Raw genomic sequence first — 25,726 nt, 5'->3', positions numbered from 1 at the left:
TGCTTCCATTACACGCGGACATCTGATTATTCATTCAATTCATTATCTTATCGAGGATTTGCGTTTTCGACGTACACGTTCGAGCGCGCACGTAGCGCGTACACGCGAATCAGACACAAGTGTCTGTACGTATTTCAAGTATGGAAAATACCTTGGATATTCGTAGAATTGTAAAACGTTAAAGAAGTTCAGATACACATACGATAACAGATGTGGAACTTCTGGACAGTGCTAAATAGAGCAGGCAACGCGATGTGAAATTAAAGACACGGCGCGCTAAATTTCCAGATACTATCTCGCATTTGGCGTATAACCTTTGAATTCTCTGGTACATTATTCTAGCCCAACTAAAGCTACAAATAGCAGTAACACTAAATTACCTCGAACTTGAAGGCGAATCCTACACATTACACACCCTACAGCTCTCCGCAAGAAAGCACCTCCTCTGCCTCTGGTAATATCTGCAATCTAAATATAAACGCAAGCCACTCGACTGATTCATCCTATTCAAAAATTCCCTCCGCTTTCTTCGACGCTCTCCCAGTGGCCATTCACGGTTTCTCGTTCGCGATTCACGGGAAATCACGCGTTAATATTATAATTCGCGCGCGGCTCGAAGGACAAACGATGCGGGCGCGTTTCATGTATCGTCGCGCCGGTACCAATCTCGGTAGCCGCGTCGAATTTCCGTTTTCAATGCAAACGGAAACGGCGACGCTGAAAAACACGGGTGACGCCCGTTCGAGATGCTTCGCTCGTAAACGTTCTATGGATACCGGTTACCAGTACACCCGCGGCTGTACAACGGCTGATACTCCGACGGCCTGTGTTCCATCGTTCAGAATTTCCAATATTTACACGGCGGAATATTCAATATTTTCCAGCGGCGTGCCACGCCGCAAGGAAATTTGAATAACCCAATATGCCTCTTTCGTTACGAGCAATACCTTGCCGCGTTCAATGATTCCTCCGCGTGGCATACGGGATACGAACGATGACAACCCTCTGACGTTCGTTGTTCTTCCTCTTCCTCGACACAATATGGCCGGACGTATACCTTCCGTTCTTCTCTGCGATTCAACGGATACGTTCTTCTTAGAAATATACAAGCTTAGACCCTGATAAAACGTAGAGACGATCTTGACTACGAAGATGAGCGCTGGTATCGCAGGATTGCGATAAGTTACCCCTCGTTAAGTCCAAGTAGATATCCCGACCACGTTAAGTGCTGCTCAGCTCAATTAACCAGATTAAACCTAATTCAATTACATCAACTAACTTAACTCTGTAGATCTGTATCAGTTATCGTGTACGCGTACACCGCAACCGGGGGTTAAGCTAGTGTAGCTAACCATACTTGAACCTAACCGTATAAATTAGGTACAAGTTACTTGAGTTATGCAAATTCGATTCAACCGCGTTTTACGTTGTTATCGGGTTAATTTAAATAACTTGACCGAGTCGCGCGCGTTAAAACCGGGCTCGCTTGGGTTCGAGTTCAATCGTTGGACATTCTAGTCCCTCCTCAGTGGTTTTATCTCTATGGACATGAATATCGAGGACGATAACGTAAGGACCGCGACAAGAAAATTTCCGATCTGGACGCCAACAGCTGTTCGATCACTGGAGATCCCTCGAAACTCGTAGCCAGTGCTCGTTCTCGCGTTGATTATCGGGGAACTCGGTTACTGTGCACGCGAGCGAGGAAAGATAGCAGGAGGAATCGAAGAGGAGAGGATGAGCGATCATTGCGAGGCTACCGCGGGCTATTCTTCCCCGTGGAACTTTCTCCAGTCATTTTTCACGCCGGTGGGGTCCGCGGGAAGACTCCAAGTATCCGGGTAAATTAAAGAACTGCATCATCAGTATCTAGCCGGAACGGATAGCAACCGAATGAGAAAAATAAGAGCCGAGGGAACGGGGAAGAGCGAAGTGAATTGAGTAAGTTAAGTAATTAATTATCAGGTTGGTACATGAGTTGATTGACGGTCTTGTTAAATGGAAAACCACTATCTACGTTATTAATTTGCGTTTAATAAGTGAACGATGTAATCTGATTGTACTACTCTATGGAACCAAGTAATATCCTGTTAGATAAGGAATGAGTTATATTTTTAAAAAAATCTAATCGGATCACGAAATCGAACTGCTTTATTCTATTCGGTAAAAAGGTTAATTATCTCGCGTTTCCATTCGCGTGTACAATTTTCCAAGGCCCGAAAAAGGGAAACGACAGTCGGTCCGATAACACCGACCGAACCAAGCGAATCCATCATTCCCCGGGTGTCTTTGAATTTTCTCTTTGGCGCTTTACAATTTCCTCAAACTGGTGAATCCTATTATCTCTAAAATACACCGCGCCTGGTTACATTATCGTTAAAACAATCATTAAAACCGTCGCCCCGTTCCACAAAACCGTCGTATCCGCGAGCGATATTTTTCATCCGCTAAACAATAGACCCGGCAAACTGCGTTGAGCTAACATTGAAGCGGGCGCGGACGATTTGCGAGTTCCCTCTGCTTTGTCCTTTTCTCCCTTTTCTGGGTTGCCCCCAGCCCCGTCTCCACCGCTGTCTTTCGAGCGCCTCTCGCGACGCGTCGGTCGTCGCTTCGCGCCTCTTCTCCCTTGTTCTATTAAAGGAGCTCGCGCGCGGAACCTTCGGAAACGTTCCTTTCTTACGGCTCCCACTGTTCCACGGCAGTGTAGGCCGTCCTAGCCACGTCCTCGGGATAATGCGGGTGTAAAGTATGTGGACACCAACACGCGGCCCTCCGCCAGGCGAGTTACGCGCGACGCGCCATCGCCCACGGCTCGAGTCGGTTGTGGTGGATGAAGTGGATGCTGCCCGCGTGTATTCCAGGGGAAGAAATCAACCGGTGAAACGGAGGGCCTGGGCGGTGGGCGTGGTGGCGTAGAAGAAATAGACGGTTTAAAACGGCGTCGAGTGTATTACGAGTTTGCCGCGGAAGTTTTTCCTCTCTGTGTAACGAGCGCAGTTGGTAACGTCGAGCACATTGTCGCAGCACTTGGACAATGAGTCACCGGTGGGAAGAGGCGGAGGTGGGCGAAGGAAATGTTCCAGAAGAAATAACGAAAGGGAGGGTGGACAGAGAAGAGAGAGAGAGCTGGGAGGCTGGTGGAACCGTCGCGTTTATAAATGTAGCCCGCGTGTGGACTCGTTTCCACGGTGAAATCTCTGTTCTCCTCTCCTGCACTGTCCTCTTCGAACCGCGAGACGCGGTATACTTTCAGAGGAACGTCTTGGAACCGTGTAGAGGCGGGACAATGCGTGCCGGTTGCGAAAGTTCGGGTCCAAAAAGAGTAATGCCCAGCCCGTAGTTGTAAGCAAAAGTGGCGGGGATTGAATAAAACAAGAGCAACGGAGAGAGAGGAACGTTTAGGCGGCATTTTCGTAACGCGTTCGCCGGCGTTTCGCGTTTACCGAGAGGAAGCCACGTTTGGAGTGTATGTACGGCGACATTTAGGTCAGGCAAATTGTTATTTCTTTTGATCTGCTCGACAATCGTGGCCTGCTGGAACCGCGTTCACGGTTTCTCGTTTGCGCGACTATTTTTATCGCTCTTCCTCATTTTCTTCGTCACTTGACGAGCGCATCGCCGACCGAGTTGCTTCGCAACGGGTAAATGCCACTCTTTGATTCTCTTCCGCGAATTTTAATTGAATTTATGAACACGGTTGTCCGTTCGGTCCGTCGAGTGGCGGTTTTTATTTTCATTTTCATTTGATACGTTTTTTTTTTGTTTTATTTCGCAGCGGGAGTTTCATTTTAGTAACGTTCGCGTTTTTTATTCGACCGGAACGCGCAAACAACGGCGCAACTAAAATTTGCTTGTAATTCTCGTCTTCACGCGTGTGTATTTATATAGCAGACGGTCGATGCATTCTTCTCGTCGTTACATATATATCTCGAAATACCGGAGCCGCTATTGGATCGATAAAAGTCAACATTTCATCCTCCGCCTCGGCGAGGAGCGTGCACCGTCAAATACGGGCCCCATCTTTCTCCGATGCCTCACGCAATTCGGAAATTCTTCCAAGTTAGATGCGCAAAATTAGATTACAACGTCGCCGATGAATAACAAGTTTAGTTTTGCCCAAGTTTCGCAACGACATGCGTTTCAAGTTAAATTACCTTTCCAAGAACTTGTTTGCGCTTATGACAGAGGATATATTCAACGCCAGTCTTTAACGAGCTCCTAATATTTCTCGACGGATCGGCGACGGTCGCGCGGAGCGCATGGAAATACTTGGCCCGTTTTGTTCCGTAGGTGGCCTGGCTGCGAGTGGACACACAGACGATCCTCACGATCGCCACGCACGTTATCACGAAGAATCATCGGATCGCCGTGACACATAGCGGTCATCGCATATGGTCTCTTCACATCAGGGACACCAGGGAGACGGATAGGGGATGGTACATGTGCCAAGTCAATACCGACCCGATGTCTAGCAACACCGGATTCCTCGAAGTAGTCGGTAATCAATCGTTAACAATATCATCCCCCTTAATAATTAATGGCAATTAGAATCCGATCTTGACGCGCGATCGATACAGAATTACAGTCGCGTAACCATCTGTCTTGCAACGTTTGAAATTTATGATTAACGAGCGAGAAGACGTAAAGAATAGCGAAGGAATGTAATAATTCTGCGCGAAGTCGTCCATCGTATTCGCAGATATCGTTCACGGTGACAACGGGCGAAGAATCCTGGGCATTTAATTGTTCGCGGTTAGCTGGATTTCGAGGGTGGCGGGGAAATTCAGATTTTACCCCGTCGCTAGGGTGTCCGTGAGGGAATTTCCGGGCTTGGATAGACTCGTCGTTACAGCAAATATTTGCGAGCGAATCGCGCGTTTGCGAATGCCCGTTGAACTTGTATCGCGCGGGGCCGCTACGTCGCACCTCGGACTCCTTGCAAAACTCGAGCGAGCACCCAGGCGGATTCAGCGTTTTCCGTGTATACGTAACTTGCTCTAGTCCCGCGGAACACGTCCTTTGCCTGGCAGGGGCATCCTTCTTCCGCGGCCATGCATCAACTGATCCTTCTAGAGAACTTTCTTGGCACTTGGTTGCGCCGTTCCTGTTACCGCCAACTTGTCAAACTTCGCCAACTAGGGTGGCCTTACCATCCACGGTAGCGCCGCTGAGGGTCCGTGATTACAACTACGCGACACCGATATTTAATCCCTGATTATTTCGCCGGCAGTTTGTCTCGCAACTCTACCGCCATCGGACTCGCCTCTGTACAGGATCCACGGACCCGTTGAAAATTCGCGGTTAAATGTTACCCGAGCAATCTGTATCGAGTCATCCCCGTTTCAAATTGGGGTAGTCGATGCGACGGGAAGTTGTTTGCGTCGTGTAATGGAAATTTTTCAAACGAAACTCAGCGAAGGTAAACGAAGAACGCGTGTACACCCAAAAGTGCCTGCTCTGGTCTGCGCGAATACCAGTTAACACCCCGGCCACGACCGATGTTAACGAGATTGCAAACGAGCCCCCGGACTATGAATTCCTCAGCGATCGCAAATCCTGCATGCATAACTATAACGTCATCTACAAGCTAAAGCGACTAGAGCTGTCGTCGAGTATCTTGATCACCCCTTGCAAATTTTTTCGAGACCGAACGAGCGAAAATAAAGAAAAAATGGTGGAAAGGAAGAGAGAAAACCGGGTCCGTGGGAAGCGTTTAGCGTGCAACGTGCATTCAGAACGGTATAATCAAAAGTGGCCAGGCGAAAGAGTCCCTGCGCCGAGATAGAGACACCTCGAGGTACAGTCGTTCCGTGGCCGCTTCTAGATTGATGTTGTGTTTGCAACGGCGCGATGCAAATGTATGTAAAGTGTACGCCGCGTACCAAAACCTTCGAGGGGCGATTGTACTCTTGGTGGGCTATTAAACACCTTCCTGGCGACTCGTGCTCCTCGCCTTAATAACTGGCCGTGCCCACCGGCCTGCAAGGGGCCCATTTACCAGTCGCTGAGCACGGCAGAACGCGTGCTAGAAGCGTATGGCTTAACCCACTCGTAACCCCTCGTTAAATTTCTTCTTTATCGGTTTCGACGATCGGCCCGTCACCGTTGCGCGCCGCGTAAGAAATGGGTGGAGTGGATATGCACCGGGGCTGAAATTGGTCTATCATTCCGCGGTCGATCGGGCCTGGCATTTTTGTCACACGAAATGGCGGGCGGGGGTGGCTTAAGCGACCACGCGGACACGGTCCACGTATGTATAATTCGAGCGATTCGCGCCAGTTACAGCTGCACGCCCCGCGGACGTTGATGATTTCATAAACGCGGCAAGATTATATTTGCATGGCACCGGAAGTGTTGTTGCAGCCACGAGTAGAGAGATGGACACGAGTAAATTAGTTAACGGGCTGTTCCTGCGTGTAATTAAATACGTTCCGCGGTAACGCCCCGGAAACGCAAACACGCGATTAACTTTCGAATGGAATTCTCGAAATTCCATTAGCCGATAGAGGGAATCGAAGCGCGAGTCTCGAGCGTGCCGTCGAGCAGAATTTTTTAAACGCGACGTCGCGGCTGGCAATCTTAAATGGTCGAGCTTATCGCGAATAACTATCGTCAAATTCTTTCTTCCAGTTTTTCTGTTCCCCCGCGTTTTTGCCTATTTCACCCCTGAATGCTACGAAACTGCGCGCTCTCGCTTCTCATTAGTTCAACGTTCATTGTAGAAATTAATCGGACAACTGTCGTTGAGATTTCGACGATGAATGGTGAAATACACATTTGCTATCCTCTATAAGTTTCAAATTCACCTCGCCGTTCATACGATCTGGATCCAGTTCCATGCCAGGCCGAGAGCAGCCAACGGAACTTTAAAAATGATCTTCATCTCTACTAATTGTAAGAGGCTTTCCAAGCCGAACTTTCGAATGAAGTCGCACACGAAGTCCGTGGAACGGGTTCACGAGCGGCTTTAAAATAACTCCGTCGCCCCGCGGATTGAACGTATGCTCCGCGCGAGCCGGAAAGGGTGGAAAGGGGTCGCCGCGAAAAAAACGAAACGCCGCACGGAAAGGAGGGCTACGGCACGAACGCGCGCGAAATAATAAATTCGACGCGATTGTTTCGCCGTATCAATAAATATACTATCTGCGGATACGACGGTTTTTTGTCGCTCCGTTTGCGTCCGACGTAGCCAGAGCGCGAAATGAATTGCACGCCGCGTCGCTTGATATTCTCCTCTATGACCTGCTCCGACCTCGCGCGATTGCTTTTTTTCCTTTTTTTTTTTTTGTTCTCCCGATGCCTTCGAGTTTATTCGATCCCCTCAAAAAGTTCGTTACTCATATAGGCGTTTTACTTTCGTTGCATTGTTTATCTCGTTTAATATCGGCTTGCATTATTTATCGCCGGTATCACAAATCGCCCATTGGACGAAGAAGGATGTGGAGTGTTCGAGGGGGGAGATTTACCGAGTGGAGATAAAATGCAGTCATTTTTAAGCCGTGAAATTGTTCGATTAATAAATGACCTTGTCGTCGTTTAATATTCAGCGCGTCGAGAATTCTGAAACCCTTTCGTCCGTGTGTAAGACCACCTATCGCTCTAATCAACGTAACAAGTTACGCGAGGTCTGGTTTAAAAAGTTCGCGTTACGCTCGAAGATCTTCCCTTGTGAAAAGTTCGTTCTCGAACTACTTTACCTTCCAGACACATCTCCCGGAAGTTGCAGGTGGAACAGGATAGCGAGCTTCGCGAAAAGGACTGCTCTCGTTGATATTTCTCTTTATAAGAAACAGGAATAGCATTAATAAAGGCTTGCGTATATTTCACACTTGTTTCAGCGATTGGTATGTTTCGTGGGAGAAATTGGTTGAATTGTTTCGTTGAAAATTTCGTTCGATTCTAGCGAGGAATTATAATCTTCCTTCCATTGCAGGCGAGGACGTACTTTTTCTACGGGAAGAGCTACAATGGCATCTGTGTCTACCGTAAAAGTTTCCCCTCAAACTTCGAATCATTTGTCACGTATATAGGTTTCTAAGGATCGTTAAAAACTAATTTCCGTCTTGTTCCTCGATTGCTCTTCTGGTGTGACACGTCTGGCTGTAGTTGGAGATGAGAACGGTGAAAACTTTAAACGCGAAATTCTCCAGTTTTCACAATGACCGCCGTGTTTGTTTCATCGTGACGTTTCTCGTTATTTAATCATTTCTCTAATCTATATGTCGGATAGAAACAGAGCTATATAATTATTATATCAATAAGTGTTATAGTTGCGAACGAAATTCTGTGTTCGTCTTCCATTCCAATTAGTTTGAAACGCTTTCAAAGAATATTTGAAGTACAATAAATTCCAGATTGGCGTTTTATATTAGTACGATATTTCAATTCGAAAGCGATTTGGAAGAAACACATTTCTATAAATATTTTGAAATAGCTGATATTTCGAAATTTATGAATGTTTCCATTAAAACATGTTCCGAGTCAATTTGCAGGATAGAAATTTAGCAATCAAGGCAATATCCAACGCTATTTCGGAACAGTATGGGAATTTTCATTTTGCTCCAAAAAAGAAATGACCGCTGCAAACTCTTTTGTTGAATGTCCCGAATGATTGACAAAATATTTCATCCAGAAACCGAAAAAGTTTCATTTCATTCTATCCGAAATATACATTTAGCAAGTGATTCTTATCGGTTCTATTAAATTTGTATTTTATTCCATTATTTGCTGTTTTGATATAAATTTTATTTAATTTACTTTGCGCTATATCACTTGTCACTTCTATGGATGTTCACTTGTCATATTTAATGTAACTTTAATCAAATTGTATATCCAAATAGCATACGCGGAACAAGCCAACGCGGAGCTTTATATGAATAAATAGGAAACGTACGAAAAACAGAAAATAGTTCTACCCGCATGAAAGAAACATTTCATACCGGTAACAAGATAACGATTTTTTCCCAAACTTTTCGAACGTAACAGTTTTATATTTCAGTGATCGATTGTATATAGTACAATTAGCGGTGGCAGCAATCACGTGGAGCATCGGGTTTGATCCATGACCCTTCCATGAACATCTATATTGTTTTATCAAAATAGCATTTAACAAATGGCGAAGTGGAGTGTTCGATAGAGAAACGAGAGAATAAATTTTTTTATTTCACGCAGGAAATGAGAAATTTCTGTTTTCCCGTTCGCTTCGACAAATGGCATCGCAGATAAATTGGTAAGCTTCAAATGTCAGAAATGAAAAATGATACCGAGAGGATCAGTGCACCACTCATAATTGATCGAACCGCAGGATTACGCTTTAATTTTTCCTATGCTCACTATTGGTATATCCCTATATTTTTGCCTGCTTGGCTTGACACTACAAGCATCGATAAATCGAAGAGCGTGGTTATTTTCGTACCTCAGAATACGTCGTTCAACTACAAGCGTGTGCTAAACAAACTATTTTCCCTTTCACGGTGAGAGTAACGATTAAAATTCCAGTGAGCGACGAATTACAACGAATCAATGCCATAAAACAAAGCCTTATAACAGTCCCTTCGTCTCGCTTGCATAAACAAAAAAAGAAAGTCGAGACAGTAGAATAGCATATAATGGCCAATTAATTCTTCTATTGCCGCGTTTTTCAGTTCGATTATTCCAACTAGAATGTCTCTGAACTCTAGCTTCTGATTCATTAACCGTCCGATACGTAAAACGTATCGCTCGACGCAATTTGAAAATGAAATTCAGCCAACAAGCTGAAAGATCGTGGCTGCGAGACGGTCGAATGTCGTACGGCTAGTCGCAAGTGATCGAGAGGACCTTAAGCGCGGCGTAATGGGGCGAGGGGAAACAAGTGGAGCAGGCACGTCGTAGCGTCAACGCTGTTCGAGCGTATTCGCGATCAGCCGAGCGATACCCGGTTTTACGATCGGATTGCTGTGTACATGGGAGAGCGGGCCGTGGCCCGATTCGTTGATGTCCTAGCAGAATATTTGCGAACGCGCAGCGAGACATCGGCGGATCGGTCCTGATGCCGGTTAGATAGCCATCTATCCGAGCGAATGCCGTTGCGCTCGAGCGTGTCGGTGTACGCGCTGCCGGCGTGCTACTGCCGATCCAATGTGGTCATTGTTTCAGTACCACCGGATATCCTGGACGATTCTACCAGCACGGACATGGTGGTGCGGGAAGGGAGCAACGTGACGTTACGATGCGCCGCGACTGGTACTCCGGAGCCGACCGTCACGTGGCGACGTGAAGTTGGAGGCGCGATCACCCTGTCGAACTCGCACGAGGGTACGTAGTTAACGGATCATCCGAACTTGCTTTCCGTCGTCTCTTCCTCTGCTGCTGCTACCATCTCGACCAAATGTTTCTCCCCTTCTGTTCCTTCCTCCCTCGTTTCTTTCATTCATTTCGTTCAGTCCAAGCTTCGACCATTTGAAACCCCCTATCAGCCGGCATTGTTACCAGGCTCGATCTCTACCTCGTTCTGCATACATTGCCACTTTGCTTCCGCCGCGGGCCATTCCTTTCCTGACCTTTCCTCAGGCGTATCGAGCTGAGCCAGACACACGACTCGCCCCCTCTGATTGCGCGAGATCTTTACTGCGAGACTGGATTCTTACAATCTCCGTGGCTCGATGAAATCCCGGTTCCTCTCGTGGCGCTTTCGCTCGATCGCTGGGGTGCCACTTTGCAGTGTCAAGCGACGCGACTCGTGGGGAACACGGTTTCCTCCCTGTTAAACGGGAACGCGGTATGATAATTTGTATAGTTGGCACGAAAATTGATCGTTTTTCGCATTTCGGCGCATCCTCATTAATATCGAGTGTAATCGAAGAGTGCGTTGAAATTGTCCGCTGTTGACATTACCAGCGATGCTGAATCCAGTTAAGCATTGATCGTTGAAATGCTTTTCAGTTCACCCGGTGTAATTGATTGACGCGTTGTAGTAATGCGTTTACGGATGTCGCGCAGTGTTATTCCGACGTGTTTTCGGTCATCAACTTCGCCCTCGCTCGTGCAAACGAAACAGAAATAACATTACTGAAAAATCATTCCGCCCTATGCCAGTTAAACATTTTCCACGCTATTTCCTTAACACATCCACCTCGTCCCGTAATGGATTACAGCGATTACGGTAATGCTGTTTGAGAATGCCAATCCCATTTGAGACACCTTCGTGACATTTTTAACGTAGCCTGGTCGTACAATTATTACGTGGCGAACAACGAAGCGCACAATTTTAATCGAACGACTTCAATAATAAAACGAGTGGCAGATTGTACATCGCGAACGCGGTTGTACGATCGAATGCCGCAGCCAATCAAGGATTAAGATCGATCCCCAAGACCTTTAAGCGGCGACGGATAAAAACGTCGTTCCAGGATCGTAATCGATTAGAAACTTAATTTGCGTCGGAACAAATCACGCGAACGTCCCACGAATCCGGCAAAAGTAGATTGCTAATAAATTGCTAACAATAGCTGGACGGCGGATCGTCGAACGGATCGATCGCTATCGTTAGCCCTCTTCCGAACGAGCCGTCTGTCTTTCCTATCTCCCAGCCATCGCGTTCTCCTTCCCGGCCGTGTTAATCTTCTCCTCAGAAACGAGTCCGGCCAATTAAACGTCGTTACCCGGATCCCTCAATTAATCCGTCGATACTTCGATTACATAAACGAAACGAATTCAAACGGACGCTGCCCGAAAGACTGGTCCCCGTCCAAGAATTCGAAAATCGATGCACGGGTCACTGGCCAACAGCGCTTTATCTGTTTCCACTCACGTGAAATCGACATGAACAGCGCTTCAATTTTTAAACCGTCAAAGCGCCCACGTCCCGCCGTCCCTTTTGCCCCTTAATTACCATTCGCGGGCCACCCCCTTGTTCGAATTATTCAGCTGCCTCTCCGTTTCTTCGCCCCGTCTCTTTGCCCGATACGCCGTTTCTCCGAACCCCACCTCGTCCACCCTCCGCCCCACGGAATCCACCGTCGCTGGCGACTGTTCAACCCGTTTCGTGACTAATTGCAGACGGAAGTGCAGGGGACGTTTCGAATTGCACACGGCGTACAGGTGCGTACGCTAAAGGGTTACCCTAACTCTTTCCCTCTATACCTGTCGACCATTTTCTCGCCTTCCATTCTTCCCTCGGTCGCACCCAAACCAGCGACGCTCCTTCCCAGGGCTCGAGGTTGGCTACTCGAGTTAAGACTACGAGCCCCGCCGCGGTAATTTCGCCGCGTTTGTGGCCTCTCTTTCGGACGACCGTAGCGACAGCTTTTGAACCGCTCGGCTCCTTTGTGTCCTTTGCTAGATAAATGGTCAAGGTTCCCCGTTAATTAAGGATCTTCATTTTGGATTGTCGCGCCCCGTGAACCAGTCTCGAGGGGTTTAAAGGATTTTTCAAAGGCGCCGACGGTTTTAAAGGCCTCGGGGATGGGGATCAACGCGCAATCCAAGAGTCCGCGCTACTTCCAGCGCCAACTTTCAAGATCCGTTTCTGTTTTTCTAATACTCGCGAATACGACGCTCCTCGTCCACTCGACTCGACGGTTTAATAAGCTATTTTATTGGAAAACCATAGAATCGCGAACCTTATTGTTGAATATATGAAGATAGAATCGGCGAAGCGTCGATCACGTGGTTGTGGAAATCGTTACAGTTGAACGTATCGTGTCGCGGGGCTCTCGAGATGAGAAAAAATGGGAGAGCGAGGAGAGGACGGGATGGTAGACTAGACAGTCGAGAGGGAAAGAGTTTCGTTGCCGCTCCAAGAAGATAGGAACGAAATTCCGGTGATTTATTCACGGGATGAATCTTTTACCGTCCGCGGCCGGTTTTAAGGAATCGTTTTAAGCATTCGCCGATCCTCCTTTCTTTTATTCTCTGTAATTCGCTTTCCCCGCGGCAGCTGTCGCTTTCCGGCTACGAGCAATTCGATCGCGATTCCATTAGGCGATAAGTAGAGGGAAAATAAAATATTCCATCAGTCGTGTACATCGTCGCCCCTTTTTTTTTAACCCCAGCCGACCTTCTCTGACCGATCCACGGCGTTTTGTCGTTCCACAGCCAGCGCAAGTGGGCGAACCAAGCGACGGCCAGTGAAAAGCGAAGCCTCTCGCTCGTCGATGCCCTCTGCTGGTCATTTCGGGACAGTTCGAGACTCCTGTAATTGTCCAAGAACAAACCGTTCAACAGGCAGAATGAATTTCGACGGTCCTTCTCAACAGGTGCTAATGGACCGCCGTTTTTCTTTTCCATTCTCTTCTCGAGGACCATTCTAACGAATTTAAACATTACAACCCCTTCTCTTTTAAGACGACGCAATTGCTCGATCGTCTGCGAGAATGTTATTACGTTTCATTAGAACGAGCGTGAAAATATCGGTTGCAATTATTTGAACAACATTGTACATTGCACGCGGTAGCGCTGTCCGAATCCCAAAGCAATTAATTCCGCGATATCGACCTTTTATGTACCGCGTTACTAATTAAATACCGTTGCAGGGATCGGATGGTAAATCCCGTGTCGGAACGGAATAAAATTTCGCGCGAGTAATTGCACGGTCCTGGAGAAACAATGATGTTCGATCAGATTATTTCGGGAACCGCAGGGAGATGTTACTGGTTGTAAAAAAATTGATGCAATGTAACGCGTAATTTCGCGAGCCACGGAGGAGCGATCCCTTTGGACCACGGTTACATCACTTAGGCGCCACTTGAAGCGATCTAATTAAACCTCTCAAGGAGATTTGCCGTCTCTGTACGACAGCGTCTATCCGTACTCGTGTTTCCGCGATGCATCGCGTCTTCATCTCTCTTGGTTCGAATATTTTCCATCCGATTATGGTCGCTCTCAATATAATCACATTTAATGACCATCGACGGCGGTCCTATTCATTTGAGATGCGAAAGTGAACGAGAAATCTATATCTGGTTAATTCCTCACGATGGCATAATAATATCGGGTCCTCTATTCCGCAAGAAAAAGCTTTACACCAAACATCAATTCGACCGCAATCCGTATTTAGCTGCGGTGCCTATTGTTAAATCGACTGTTCAATGCTTTTGGCTTTTACGCGGTCGCGCGGTACGCGGCAGCTACCCTCCCATTTCGAGGTTTGCGAGGCTGCACGGGCACGATAGCGATTTTCAGGGGAGGCATTGTAGTTTTAAACGATCGCGCCGCTGCTTATGGCCTGGCCAATAAACGAAACACGCGGTGGTATACGTTCCTGCGTTTTGTTACAGTAGTCCAGGGCTCGGTGTTGGAAATAACGCGTGTCACACGCGCCCACATGGGGCCGTATCTGTGCATCGCATCGAACGGTGTGCCGCCAGCAGTCAGCAAGCGGATCGTTCTCATTGTTCATTGTAAGTATCCGAAATACGCTCGCTTTTTTTTTTCAGTATCGTAGATTCTATCGCGCAACGATCGCGTGAGAAATGAAATTTGCAGCGAGTCGAAAGTACTCCGCGAAACTGGCCAGGGACAGAATTATTTGCGAGACACCTCGAATTCAATCGCGACGAGGAGACAGAGGAGAATTTAGTCGCTGGTTAGATCCAAAAATCCTTCGACTCGTGGAATAGCTAGCGGTTCGCAGGCGCGGCACAAAGGCAAACAATCGAAAGCGCTAGCAATGCATTATACACGTGCGTGTTGGAAAATGCAATTTAAGGTCTGACTACGTCGCCGTGGATCTGTCGTGCAATTGCGGTGCAATAATGACGCCACTTGGGAGGCTGTGAATGACAGATGCTGGGGACCATTGTTTCCGACATATTCGAGTAACGCCTTAAATATTTTCTGCCCCTGGCCGAAGCTCCTCGCTCGCAACGACGTGCTGTCGACGATCTTCAGGATTGATTGAAACAAGAATGAATTTAGAAGAAATTATTTAGTCAGCTTCGTTTATTCCCTTCGTCGATATACGTATTTCTTAGACGCGGTCACCTTTATCGATGTCCAATCGTTTTTCTCGCAGTTCAACCGATGGTATGGATTGAAAACCAGTTAGTTGGCGCTTACGAGGGTCAAACGCTTGTCCTGGAGTGTCACAGCGAGGCTTATCCAAGACCGATCACTTATTGGACCAGGCCGTCCAACGAAACGATTGCGAATGGTACGTATACATTGCATTCTTTCATATTAGAGAAAAAACACACGTGTACACCTTTATTCTCTTATTTAACTTGAAATACGATACATATTCGCCCTGTAAAATTCTCTTAAGGACATATTTCGAGAAATATGTACGGCGACCCATCGCTTCGATATGTATACGTACTTTATGCGGCTTTTAGTTGTACACTGGTGCATTCTGCTGTAAAACAGGGTGCAAAGTTTATGTACGAGTCATGGCAATGACATTTCCTCTAGTTGTTTCACTGCGACATCGTTGTTTCCCCGTGGCCGTACCCCAGATCGTTCGCGATAATTGTTGAAGGGTGCACGTGGAATTCAAGTCGGTGGGAAAAGTTAGAACGCGCGCTCGTCACCTCTCCGAGCTTTAGTTTAAATTGATAACACGACGGAATTAATAACGATTCGCACGGTCGAGCGCGTGTCTTAACTCTCGTTTCCGTTCTACGAATCGCGGGCATCTTTAATTGTAACGCGCAGCACGGAAACATTTATTCCTGAATTAATTGATACGTCCAGCGGGCTTCACGGGCGAGGAAAAAGTTGCGCCGTGGCGTGACAGAAACTCGTTAAACTCGCGGATTGAATGGAACGAAACAAATGACAAGAAAACGGGGAAACGGTGAAAAAGTGACAGGGAGCGGTGCGAAATTGTCTCGCACGGCGCTTGTTTCATTGGTTACCGGAAGAAGCATCCTGCGGAAACGTTAATACGACATTGATCGCAAGGCCAGAACTGAACGCGTTCGTTTCATAATCCGTTGATGAATACACGTTCTTCGTCCGTTATCTGTTATTCAATTATCTCTTGAAGTTATCTCGGTTGCAATATTCGAACCGCTGTCGCGTGAAGCATTTTCTTTAGATCTCTTAATACCTTTTTCATAGGCGTTAATAAAGGAACCCTCTCGCGCTCAAGAACTTGCGCCAAACATTTCTCTGTTCAAGTCACATTACACGTCCCTGCGAAGTCCGATGAAACCTAATTTGCATTTTCTCCGTGTGCCTCTCGCGCTTAGGAAAAAATATTGGACGACGTGGAGTGTTCAGACCCGCGGAAAGTTCAAATATACAAAAAGGAGGGTGGCCATAGAAAAATTATTACGCGCTGGAACGTAGAACGCAAGGCGAGCGTTGATAAGTCCCAGGTAAATAGCCGACGTTCGCGCATTGTCAGACGTTACAACGTCCGAATATCCGACACGGCCGCCATCAGTGTCGCAGAGAAAATGGCGGCCGCGCGAATTATCCGACGCGTTCTGCCCCCGCAGAGTTTCATAACGTTTAGAGGACCCGACACATGGTACACTTTGCGTGTAGAGTCAATACTCCGACTAACAAGGTTCGTTGTCACTCGAAACCGACGTTACCCTCGCGTCCTTCTTTCCTGATAATAAAGCGATGGCAATTAACTTTTTAACAGGCGACCGCCGTAATTACACGACTGCAGGATTAACGATGTAATTTACGCGCGATGAGCCTTATCAACCGCTTTTTCATTGCATTCTTCCACGGGGCCGGTAAGATTGAACGAGGTTTTCAATTACAGAGAACGATTGTTCGTAAGAATACGTTCCTCGTGAGGCTCGGAATATTAAACTACCACAAAGGCCCTACAGCCTCCCTTGCAATTGGTCGTGAATTTTATGAAACTCCTTTGAAAACTCCCGTCACGTCTGAAATCGTTTTTTAGACGCGCGGCGATGTTAGCTGCACAGGTTCGCCTCGTGCAAATTCCTCTTTGATATTTCCGTTTGGGGAATTACCCGGCGAAAATTACGCGCAAAGTTTATTCGCGCTTTGCATTTTTCCCTTCCAGACAACAACTATAAGGTCGAGGCAATCCCGAAGGGATACGAGACTACCATGAGGCTCACTGTGATATCCGTGCGGCCGCAGGACTTTGGATCGTTTCGATGCGTGGCGACGAACTCGTTGGGCGAAACCGATGGAAAAATTAAATTGTACAGTAAGTAGAATTCCATTATTCGCGATTGATCGAACCTTATCGAAGGCTTGGTTACACGCTCCAATTTGATAGTGCGCGCACAGGTCAGACATTTTAAATCACACAGCCATCGTAGTTATCGAAAATTCCGTTACGCGTAGAACGAAACGGTATTACACGCGGAACCTCGTCATCCATGTGTCACGGTTCTGAAAGTGAATAATTAATCGCGTGGCGCATAGTGGTGGCTTTTAAAAAATTTCGTTCCTATTTAAAATTCCTTTAGACCGTCTGCCATTAATGTAATTCGTAATTCAAATTGTTCATTAGAATTGGAACAGATCGAGGATCCAATAAAAGCTGTGATCGATTAATTCAACCGCTAAACGTACACTCCCTTCCAGTCCCTACGATTATCGCGTTGCATATTTAATTAAGGGAAACGTCCGGACAACAGATATCGCGCGCCGTTCGAAATCGAACGAAGTTACTTTCGCGATCGCTCGTTCAACGATCGTAATTCCGCGGCAGTTTCATAGCCGCGCAACTTTCCCGTTTAACAATTCGCGAAACGCTCTCGTTATCGGCGTAATCTCGTTATAATATCGGATCGAGGGTGCCGCGGAGGGTGAGAAAGGCGGACCAGGCCCACTTGAATTTTATCGATAAACCCCCGCTCGCCGTTGCCTTTTCGCAGACCACTCCATCGCGGTCAATTAATTCATCTTAATTATCGAAAGCACCGCAAGAATTTCCGCCACTGTTTTTTAATTGAAAGATGGACGTCGGCGAACAGTCGAGCGGTGAAAAGGGTGGAGTGTCGCTTACTCAAATTGATGGCCAATTGGTATCGATCGTTTGGACGGTTTGAAATTGTTTAAATAATGCATGCCGTCCAGCTGGCTCGATCGCTTTACTAAAGTATCAGAAATACGTTGTAGTCGAGTCGATGGGAACCGTTATTATAATGCAATGCGATGCATTCAATTAGCGCTCGTAATACGAAATATCGCGGCTCTTTTCCTACTCTTTCGAAGGTTTTCATAATTGATTTTACATCTCTCTAATTGAATCGGAAGCTGATCTAGCGTAATATTCGCGCGATTTTCAAATTTTCATCAATCTTGATTTCCCAGAGTAATGAACGATGGACTTATGTTTATCATTTCGTTCTCATTTTCCTGTGCTGTTAATCATTTTCGTTTCGCGCAAAAACTTTCTCATTCCTTGATGAGACGCGAAAAATTTCCAACGCTGAATACGCGTTACGTGTTATTGATAACTGGCGAACTTCCAACTCTCATCGTCGGTGCTTCAGTTTTGTAACTTGTTAATTATCGCGACGCTTCTTTCCCCCGGTCGGAAAGTAATTTAACCCGTGAGATTTGGATTAATTAAACAAACATACGCGCCCACGGCTAGGTGGGGACGGGGGGTGGGGCTGTTTAAACGTTATTTACTTCGGGAAAGAGTTTAAAGCCGTGTGTAATTTCGCTCGAGCAAATTTGACGATGCTCTACTAATTAGAAACATCCGACGATCAAGGAAATAGAGCATCTTAATGAGTTTATTCTCGACGTTCCATATTTCAGCGCCGGCAACTTTAATGCTTTTAATAATTTTAGAAGCGGATGTTTCACCACGCGCTTCATTTTCCACTTCACGTGCCCGGATTTCATGTAATTTCATCGTTTTGGCTTTTTAAATCATAATTTCTGTTAATCGAAACGATCGACTAACTTCGTCCATTACGGCCACGCTCGCAGGGTGTACCAGTTCTTGTTAAGCAGATTGCACCAAATATTTTCTCCCGACTACTGCAAACATTTGCATTCTTTTGAAAGCGCTTAACAAGTCGGGTGTTAAAAAGAAATATTGTTCCTGGGAGTCGCTTCTCGTTAGCTAACGACGTTAACAGCGTAATTTGCTCGCGTAAGAGTCGGGATTGCGCCTAAAACCAACGGAGTAGGCACCCTGGACAGGTTTAAATCATGACGCGTCGTATAACGTCGCGTCACGTCACATCCTGTCACGTCAAATTCCCAACATAAACGTCATCCGCCTGTACAGAGTCGTTCGCACAGGCTCGACCGCTCGAATGACTTCGGATATCGATCTGATCGGAAATCGACTCGAACAATAATCGTTATACGGTTCGTGGCAAAGTGTCGATGATAATACTCGTCGAAGTAAGACTTCTAATTACCCTACGACTCTATCGATTATTTTTACGTAACGCAGAAGCCGGGAGGACCGTTGCGATAATGTAATAATGTTCATTCAAATTTCCGCAATTCCGGCTCGCATTACATTACCATCAGCACGGCCGTACGAGCATTTCACGGTTTCTGGAACGTGATTTTCGAACGGCATGCATACGATTAAACCGCGGAGCGTGTATTCACGGCTCTGGCTGATAATTAATCGGTGGCCCGGTTAGAGTGCCGAGCGGCAAGAAAGCGCGGGAAAGGGTGAATTGGGGGTGTTCAGCCTCGTAGACAGAGGAACGAGGACGGTTTTAGCGAAAACCAGCGTTCGATCGATATGAATCGGAAGAGGTAACTTGCCCGGCCCGGGCATGCACTTAATTATCGATAATTGTAAATAAAACGCGCGACAAGCCGTGGAACCGTCCCACGAGTAATTGACCCTGCCAACTAATTGAATGGTTCACGCTTCATTGGGGTCACGTCTCGAGCCATACGCTTCGTTTCCAACTCTTATCTCATTCCCGTGTCGTACACGTCGGCTAATAACGTTAGCAATAATTAGCGGTAAGGAACGGATCGTTGGTTATATGCTTCATTAAAGTCGATTAATTTCGATGGAAGCCTCGCTCGAGCGCGAGTGGAACGGATTACCAGACAACGGTGAGCAGAGACGAGACTTTTAAATACAGATTTCAGCTCCGATTGGTCTCGGTACGTTAATAGCAATTAAAATGCGTTTAATATTTCCCGTTGCCAAGGATCCACGGTATTTTCAAGAGCATTAATGTAACGCCACACTTGCGCGCACGCAAGTAGAATCGAATTTATAATACGGTTCATAATTGCGAGCAAACGTGACTCCGGAGTTATCGTCGAAACAAATGCAATTACACCGTCGAAATGAAATTCAACAACGCGAATCTGCATAAACAAAGGGGTAAATTCGATCATCGAACCGCGCACGAGGAATAATATTTACTTACAATTAGAGAAATCTGCGATCGAAGCGAGCGCCGTGTACGCGCGTGTTACGCTTCAACCTTCGATTCGCGTTCGCACGAAATCTTCGAGCACTTAATTACGATCGACAACCACGCAAACTGACTAAAAATCCGTTGCACACCGTACATAAATACTTACGAATCTCCTATCAACTCAGTCGTCGAGCAAAACGTTAACACAGAACATCGATATTAAACCACAGCTCTATCCATTTCCGATACTGTCACCTCTCTGTTACCTTCATCCCCTAACATACTCTTACGAGGCTGGACCGTCACGGGATCGTCCGATGAAAGGAATCACGTCGTCCAATCCGTGGTGTTATTATCTGGTTCGACGATCGCGAATCATCGAGCTCGTCGAGGAGCTTTGACCACGGATGACAGTGACCTGCTGTCGCGGTCCCTTTAAAGGAATAATTGAAAGAAGTGCATTTTCGATCGGGCGTGTGCGGATGCCCGCGCACGAGAGAATTAATATCGCGGCCGGGCCGAGGGGGAGGTTTTCGAGCGAGCGTGCATGTGACAACCGCGGCCAGGCTTTTGCGAGCACGCGACGTTTCAATAGGCGAAACGCGGCCGGCATACCTCGGCCCGATTATTTTTTCCCTCGGTTATTACTCGATATCGCGGACGGCACGTGTTCGCCCTGCTGCCGCGAATCGACGCAAAGCGGCTTTCCATCGTTGGCGCGATCCGACGGACATTTAAGCCCTTCGAGCGAACTTCGTCGGCCCGCTGACGATCTTCATCAACGGACAAACAGGCGGTAACAACTGTTAACCATCCGTTACGTTAACCTATCCCTTGCGCTGTTCCACTCGATGTTCGCTCATCTATAAAGTGATCTACCGATTGCTTGGACGGTTGTTTCCTACTTTTCTTGGTTCCTCTGTTAAGGGACCATACGTGGGAGATTGTAGTTTTATGAAGTCGAAAGAGGATCGTGCAATCGGTACGTAGAGATGAACTGAAACTATACAACGCGATGATCCTTATTTCGAACTGCAGTTTGACGTGTGAACTTTTATGCCGTGATTAAACTTTACACATAAACTGGCGAGACCTTATCATGCTCCTGGTTTTTATGACACCGACCGCGGCTTGAGATAATGCTGTGCGTGTTTCGATGTGACGCAGGTTACCTGTCGAACTTCCAGGGAATCTGGTTTATTAGTTCTCGCGAGGGTATCGAATGGTTTTTTATAGTTGTCGAGATACGAGTAATATCAGCGCGATTACCATGACGTGTCTCTAATTGATATTGGAATTGTTCTCCTCGAAGGAAGTACTGTCAAAGCACTCCCTGTATAGCGTTCTTTCACGATTTTCCAAGGTATTACAGCCGCGTGCAAGCGAGCACACTGTTACGCAGCACAGAACCGTTGCACGCGCACTTAATTTGGGAAACGAACCCTTGACTCCGAGCTTTACTACGACTTTTACTGCTCCCGTGAATTTATGATGTACACCCGTCACTGTTCTGAAACGGGAAGAAACTTTAAGTCCGCCAAGTCCTAATTAGAACGCGGAATATACGCGAGCAACGCGTTGTACAAATTTACATCGCATACTTTCAGGATGCTCCCCGCGATTAGTGTAATATGAAATGTTACGTAATGCTCTCTAAGCTGGTTATTCGTAAGCGGACCAAATAGCGGGAAGTTGGAAAATTTCGCGAAAACGAATATTCGCGTATCGAAAGATACCCACTCGACATTGTTAGTTTGGTATAGAAAGATAAACCACGCGGGAGAAGAGGATTTGAAGCGAGCTTATCAAATCAATGGTTACGGAAGCAGATTACCGTAGACTACGACAATCAAAAGCGCTTTCCGATATCCTGTCATGGCATAATAGGATTATAATCCTACCTTGATGTGGAATAATTCTTGCTTTGTTGACCTGTTCGTTGCGAGCCACACACGTGGCGTTATTCCTCGAGTCGGTGGCTTCCGTTGCATCGGAATAATAATGCCACTCTTAGGTAATGAATGCGGGCATTCACCGCCAGAAAATTGATGACTTTGGATTTCTCTTCGAACGGATATTTCGATGAACAGAATCTTGATACCTTTTGTCGAGAAATTCATATATCCTGTATACGAATGCAAAATGCGAAGAAACTGAAGTAACCACCAGACAAGTGGGCCACATGTATTTGAGCAGCTAGCATTTCATTCATCAACTCAGCAAATTGAACTCCGATGCTTGTAGAATTCAGTCGCATCTCCTTCCGTGGACAAATATTTGCCGCGAAAGCTAGTTCCGTCAACGCTAACTTCAACTTGGAACTGAAATTGTTGCCGATCGAAGCAATCGAATCGTATCGAAATAATGTTCAACAAAATTCATTTCAACAAACAGCTCATTGCCATAATTTTCGAATCATGAAACGTATCGAGGATCAATACGATACCAGTATAACAAAATACCAAAATGCGATGATTCACGGCGTAGCCGAAATCACGGTGGAAGCCATGAATTATCGGCTTCCAAGTACAAATCGTTTTCCGATCGTAAAACAAAATCTATCGATCCCATCGATACGAACCGATTGATATTTTCGAGCGCGCTGTAAATTCAGATTTCCACCCCGCTTTAAAGTGACAAATTCCCATTTTCCAGGGATCGATGGATCGCCGACGACGCGCAGACCGAACACCAGGCGGGACTCGAAGAACAGTTGGAAGATCGATCACAGTCACGCGAGGAACACAGCGGGCATGAAAGACGAGCCTGTGTTGAAGGCTGTCGACGACGACGACGAGCAGCTTCATTTCCAATCGGCCACCGCCTCGTCGCTCTTCCATCGTCGTTTGTTTGCGAACCTGAGCGTCGCGGCCATCACGGTCATTCTAGCGAGCGGATTGTCGACGTAAGCTGTTTCGTGGTCGCGATCAAGCTTTAAAGTTGATCAGCTCACCGTTCAGAAGAAACGTGGAGGGTAACGCAAGCTGGGAGTAGCATTCGCAAGAGTGCGATTCACGTGGAACCACGGATGGGCTTACGTTACGGTGCGTCGAGGACCGATCGGTTCGATGTTTCTTCTTGTACAAGTGATCTGCGTTTCAAATGAACTTTTCGTGGAAATTGAGTCGAACGTGTCATTTAAGGATCACTCGAGAGAGATGAAGCTTGTACTTCAAAGAATGCGAAGATCTCATTTTTTGTTTTTGTTAGGCACAGCTTCGCTTGCGTTGCGATGAGGAAATGTCTAATGGCAAACGATTCTGTTCTGCAAATTCGACTCTTGATTCGGAAATTTTTGAAGGACACTGTTGCGAACCCCTTTGTCTCTTTGACTGTTCGTAGGGCCTATCGCGACACCGAGTGAGGCGATTGTAATTTTTACATTCCTGTATATTTTATAATAACGTTGAACGGTAACCATGTGATACGAAATTTGAAGACGAGCTTTTATAAAGATTGCCTGCGACTGCGTTTGCTTTAAATCGATACGAATTACGTGTAAAACTACCTGTAACGCTATGTACGTACTATTATTTATGGTAATACTCTGTTACTTATCGTTAAGATCGAGATGCTTGTGCAATCTACATTTTTTAACGCTTTATAAGTTTTTACTGTAAGAAATTTCGCCACTAAGACGGGCAATTTTGCTCTTGAACGTAACGCTTGTACCTAATCGGAGTGTATCATTTCCGTGACGCTGTGACATGCCTCTGCTTCAAGACAATAATTTTTTCGACTGTTATATCGCGAAACGAACCATATGGTTTCCCCCGCGTGGCAGCATTCGCAAATTCGTCGAGTCGCACTTCTCAACTCGTTGCAGCATCAGATTAGCCTCATTTGCTCCATAATTGTATATGAAATTAAAGGTTTAGAGTTGCTGCACTACGCGTGTACTTATGAAGTTGATTTATAGAATTGATAATTTGAATTAGCATATGTAAAAGTGGCAAAAGATAGATGACATTATTACGGCGCTACATTGCTTTATCTACATCACTTGCGTTTTGATCATATAATCTGCACGAGAAGGTATTCAAATTTCATTCTAAATATAATTAACGATATGATATATATTTCTATTGCGCGGTGAATTTATTAAGGAAAATTGTAAGGTTGCTGGAGTTTTTTTATCAACGTTATTTAAGCTCGAGGTGAGTACGTTGCTGATGTAAATTATTAATTATTAAGTCCGAAATACTCCAAACACCAAATTTTACTGCCTAAGAAGTCCTGGAAATATCGTGTAACATATTTAATGTAACGTTAGATTAAGTTAGTTGCATTTGTAATACATAGAGTGATTCTGATGCAGATGGCTGACTTATACACGTTTGTACTACTTGCGGTAGAGAAGAGGTTCGATATTTTCTACGTGCTCGGTCATAGAGATGCTGTTATTTAAAAGTTGTCACGTTTTAGTCATAGAAATCTCTAGAACTACATCTTACACATTGTCACAAAGTTAAATTACGACAAAAAATTACTTTTTCTAAATAACCAAGCATTTCTATGTCTACGCACGTGGGAAGACCGTCTCCTTTTCTAATATAACTTCGAAAATTTATCCAGCTACTTCAGAAACACTGTTCATTCGTTATATTCGTGTACTCAAATCTATCCAGACAGCACAAAACGTTTTTCAATCCTTTGTTTCAAGTGCACTTCATGTCTGAACGTTTCGTTACGCGAAGTCAAGTATTGCGAACAGGTGTTTTTCTTTTTTTAATCTCTGCGAAATGCCTCTGTGCTGCCCAGATATATCGAGTACAAATATATCGACTAATAATTATTCTGTGACAGAAACTATTATACTTCCAACTGTTGTTTCGTTGTACAAATGCGTTCGTAAGATTCTGTATCCAATAGAATAACGATACGATAACCAAGATAAAACGGAACCGATTAACGTACAGAGATGTACACGCATCGACGAGCCGGATAATATTTTAACGTGTCTCGATCAGTAAATACATACATGGCATCGTGCATTCCTTCCAATCCTGAAGTCGACGCTCGGAACAATGTAGATCGGTACGAGTAGCGTGAACCAAGCCCGCAATCAGCCTACACGCATATCCTTGACTTTGAACGTTGCTTGTAATACGCAAGTTTGGCTGACGATTTTTCGATCTGAAGATAGGGAGACGAAACGGAACTCTGTGAACCAAACGAAAGTCAACGAGGGTGTGTACGCCGTCGCACGATTGTTTCAGAGTCCAGCTTGCAACGATTCCCGTTGTGTACGATATAATAGAACGTGTGATACCAAAAGTGATCAGCACGCGATGCCGATCACTGCTTTCGACGCATAGAAAATACGTGGGTATTGTAAAATAATAGCGTGTGTATGATAACGTGTAGACTAAGCCTCAGGGACGTGTAAATATGTTAAGCTGTAAGACGATGTCGTGTTAGTTTTTGCATTTGTGATCACA

The 25,726-nt window shown here is 45.9% G+C and overlaps 1 protein-coding gene across 3 annotated transcripts in view; it reads left to right on the top strand.

The window, feature by feature from the left end:
- LOC143422496 (lachesin) overlaps positions 1-23,337 on the top strand; it is an 80,631-nt gene extending 57,294 nt beyond the window's left edge. The window contains exons 3-8 of one of the 3 annotated variants that reach the window (XM_076893190.1): positions 4,291-4,498; positions 10,138-10,296; positions 14,262-14,381; positions 14,996-15,133; positions 16,973-17,122; positions 22,941-23,337. In XM_076893190.1, coding sequence (XP_076749305.1) covers positions 4,291-4,498; positions 10,138-10,296; positions 14,262-14,381; positions 14,996-15,133; positions 16,973-17,122; positions 22,941-23,194 — 1,029 coding nt within the window. In that variant the 3' untranslated portion in view covers positions 23,195-23,337. Of the gene's footprint in view, positions 1-4,290; positions 4,499-10,137; positions 10,297-14,258; positions 14,382-14,995; positions 15,134-16,972; positions 17,123-22,940 lie in introns of all 3 variants that reach the window. The other 2 variants (XM_076893180.1, XM_076893200.1) reach the window with 2 other exon arrangements.
- Positions 23,338-25,726: the final 2,389 nt, after the last annotated feature.

The sequence above is a fragment of the Xylocopa sonorina genome, chromosome 1 (genome assembly GCF_050948175.1).
Source record: "Xylocopa sonorina isolate GNS202 chromosome 1, iyXylSono1_principal, whole genome shotgun sequence".
In the NCBI taxonomy this organism is placed as follows: domain Eukaryota; kingdom Metazoa; phylum Arthropoda; class Insecta; order Hymenoptera; family Apidae; genus Xylocopa; species Xylocopa sonorina.
This window is presented reverse-complemented; position numbering and strand designations above follow the sequence as displayed.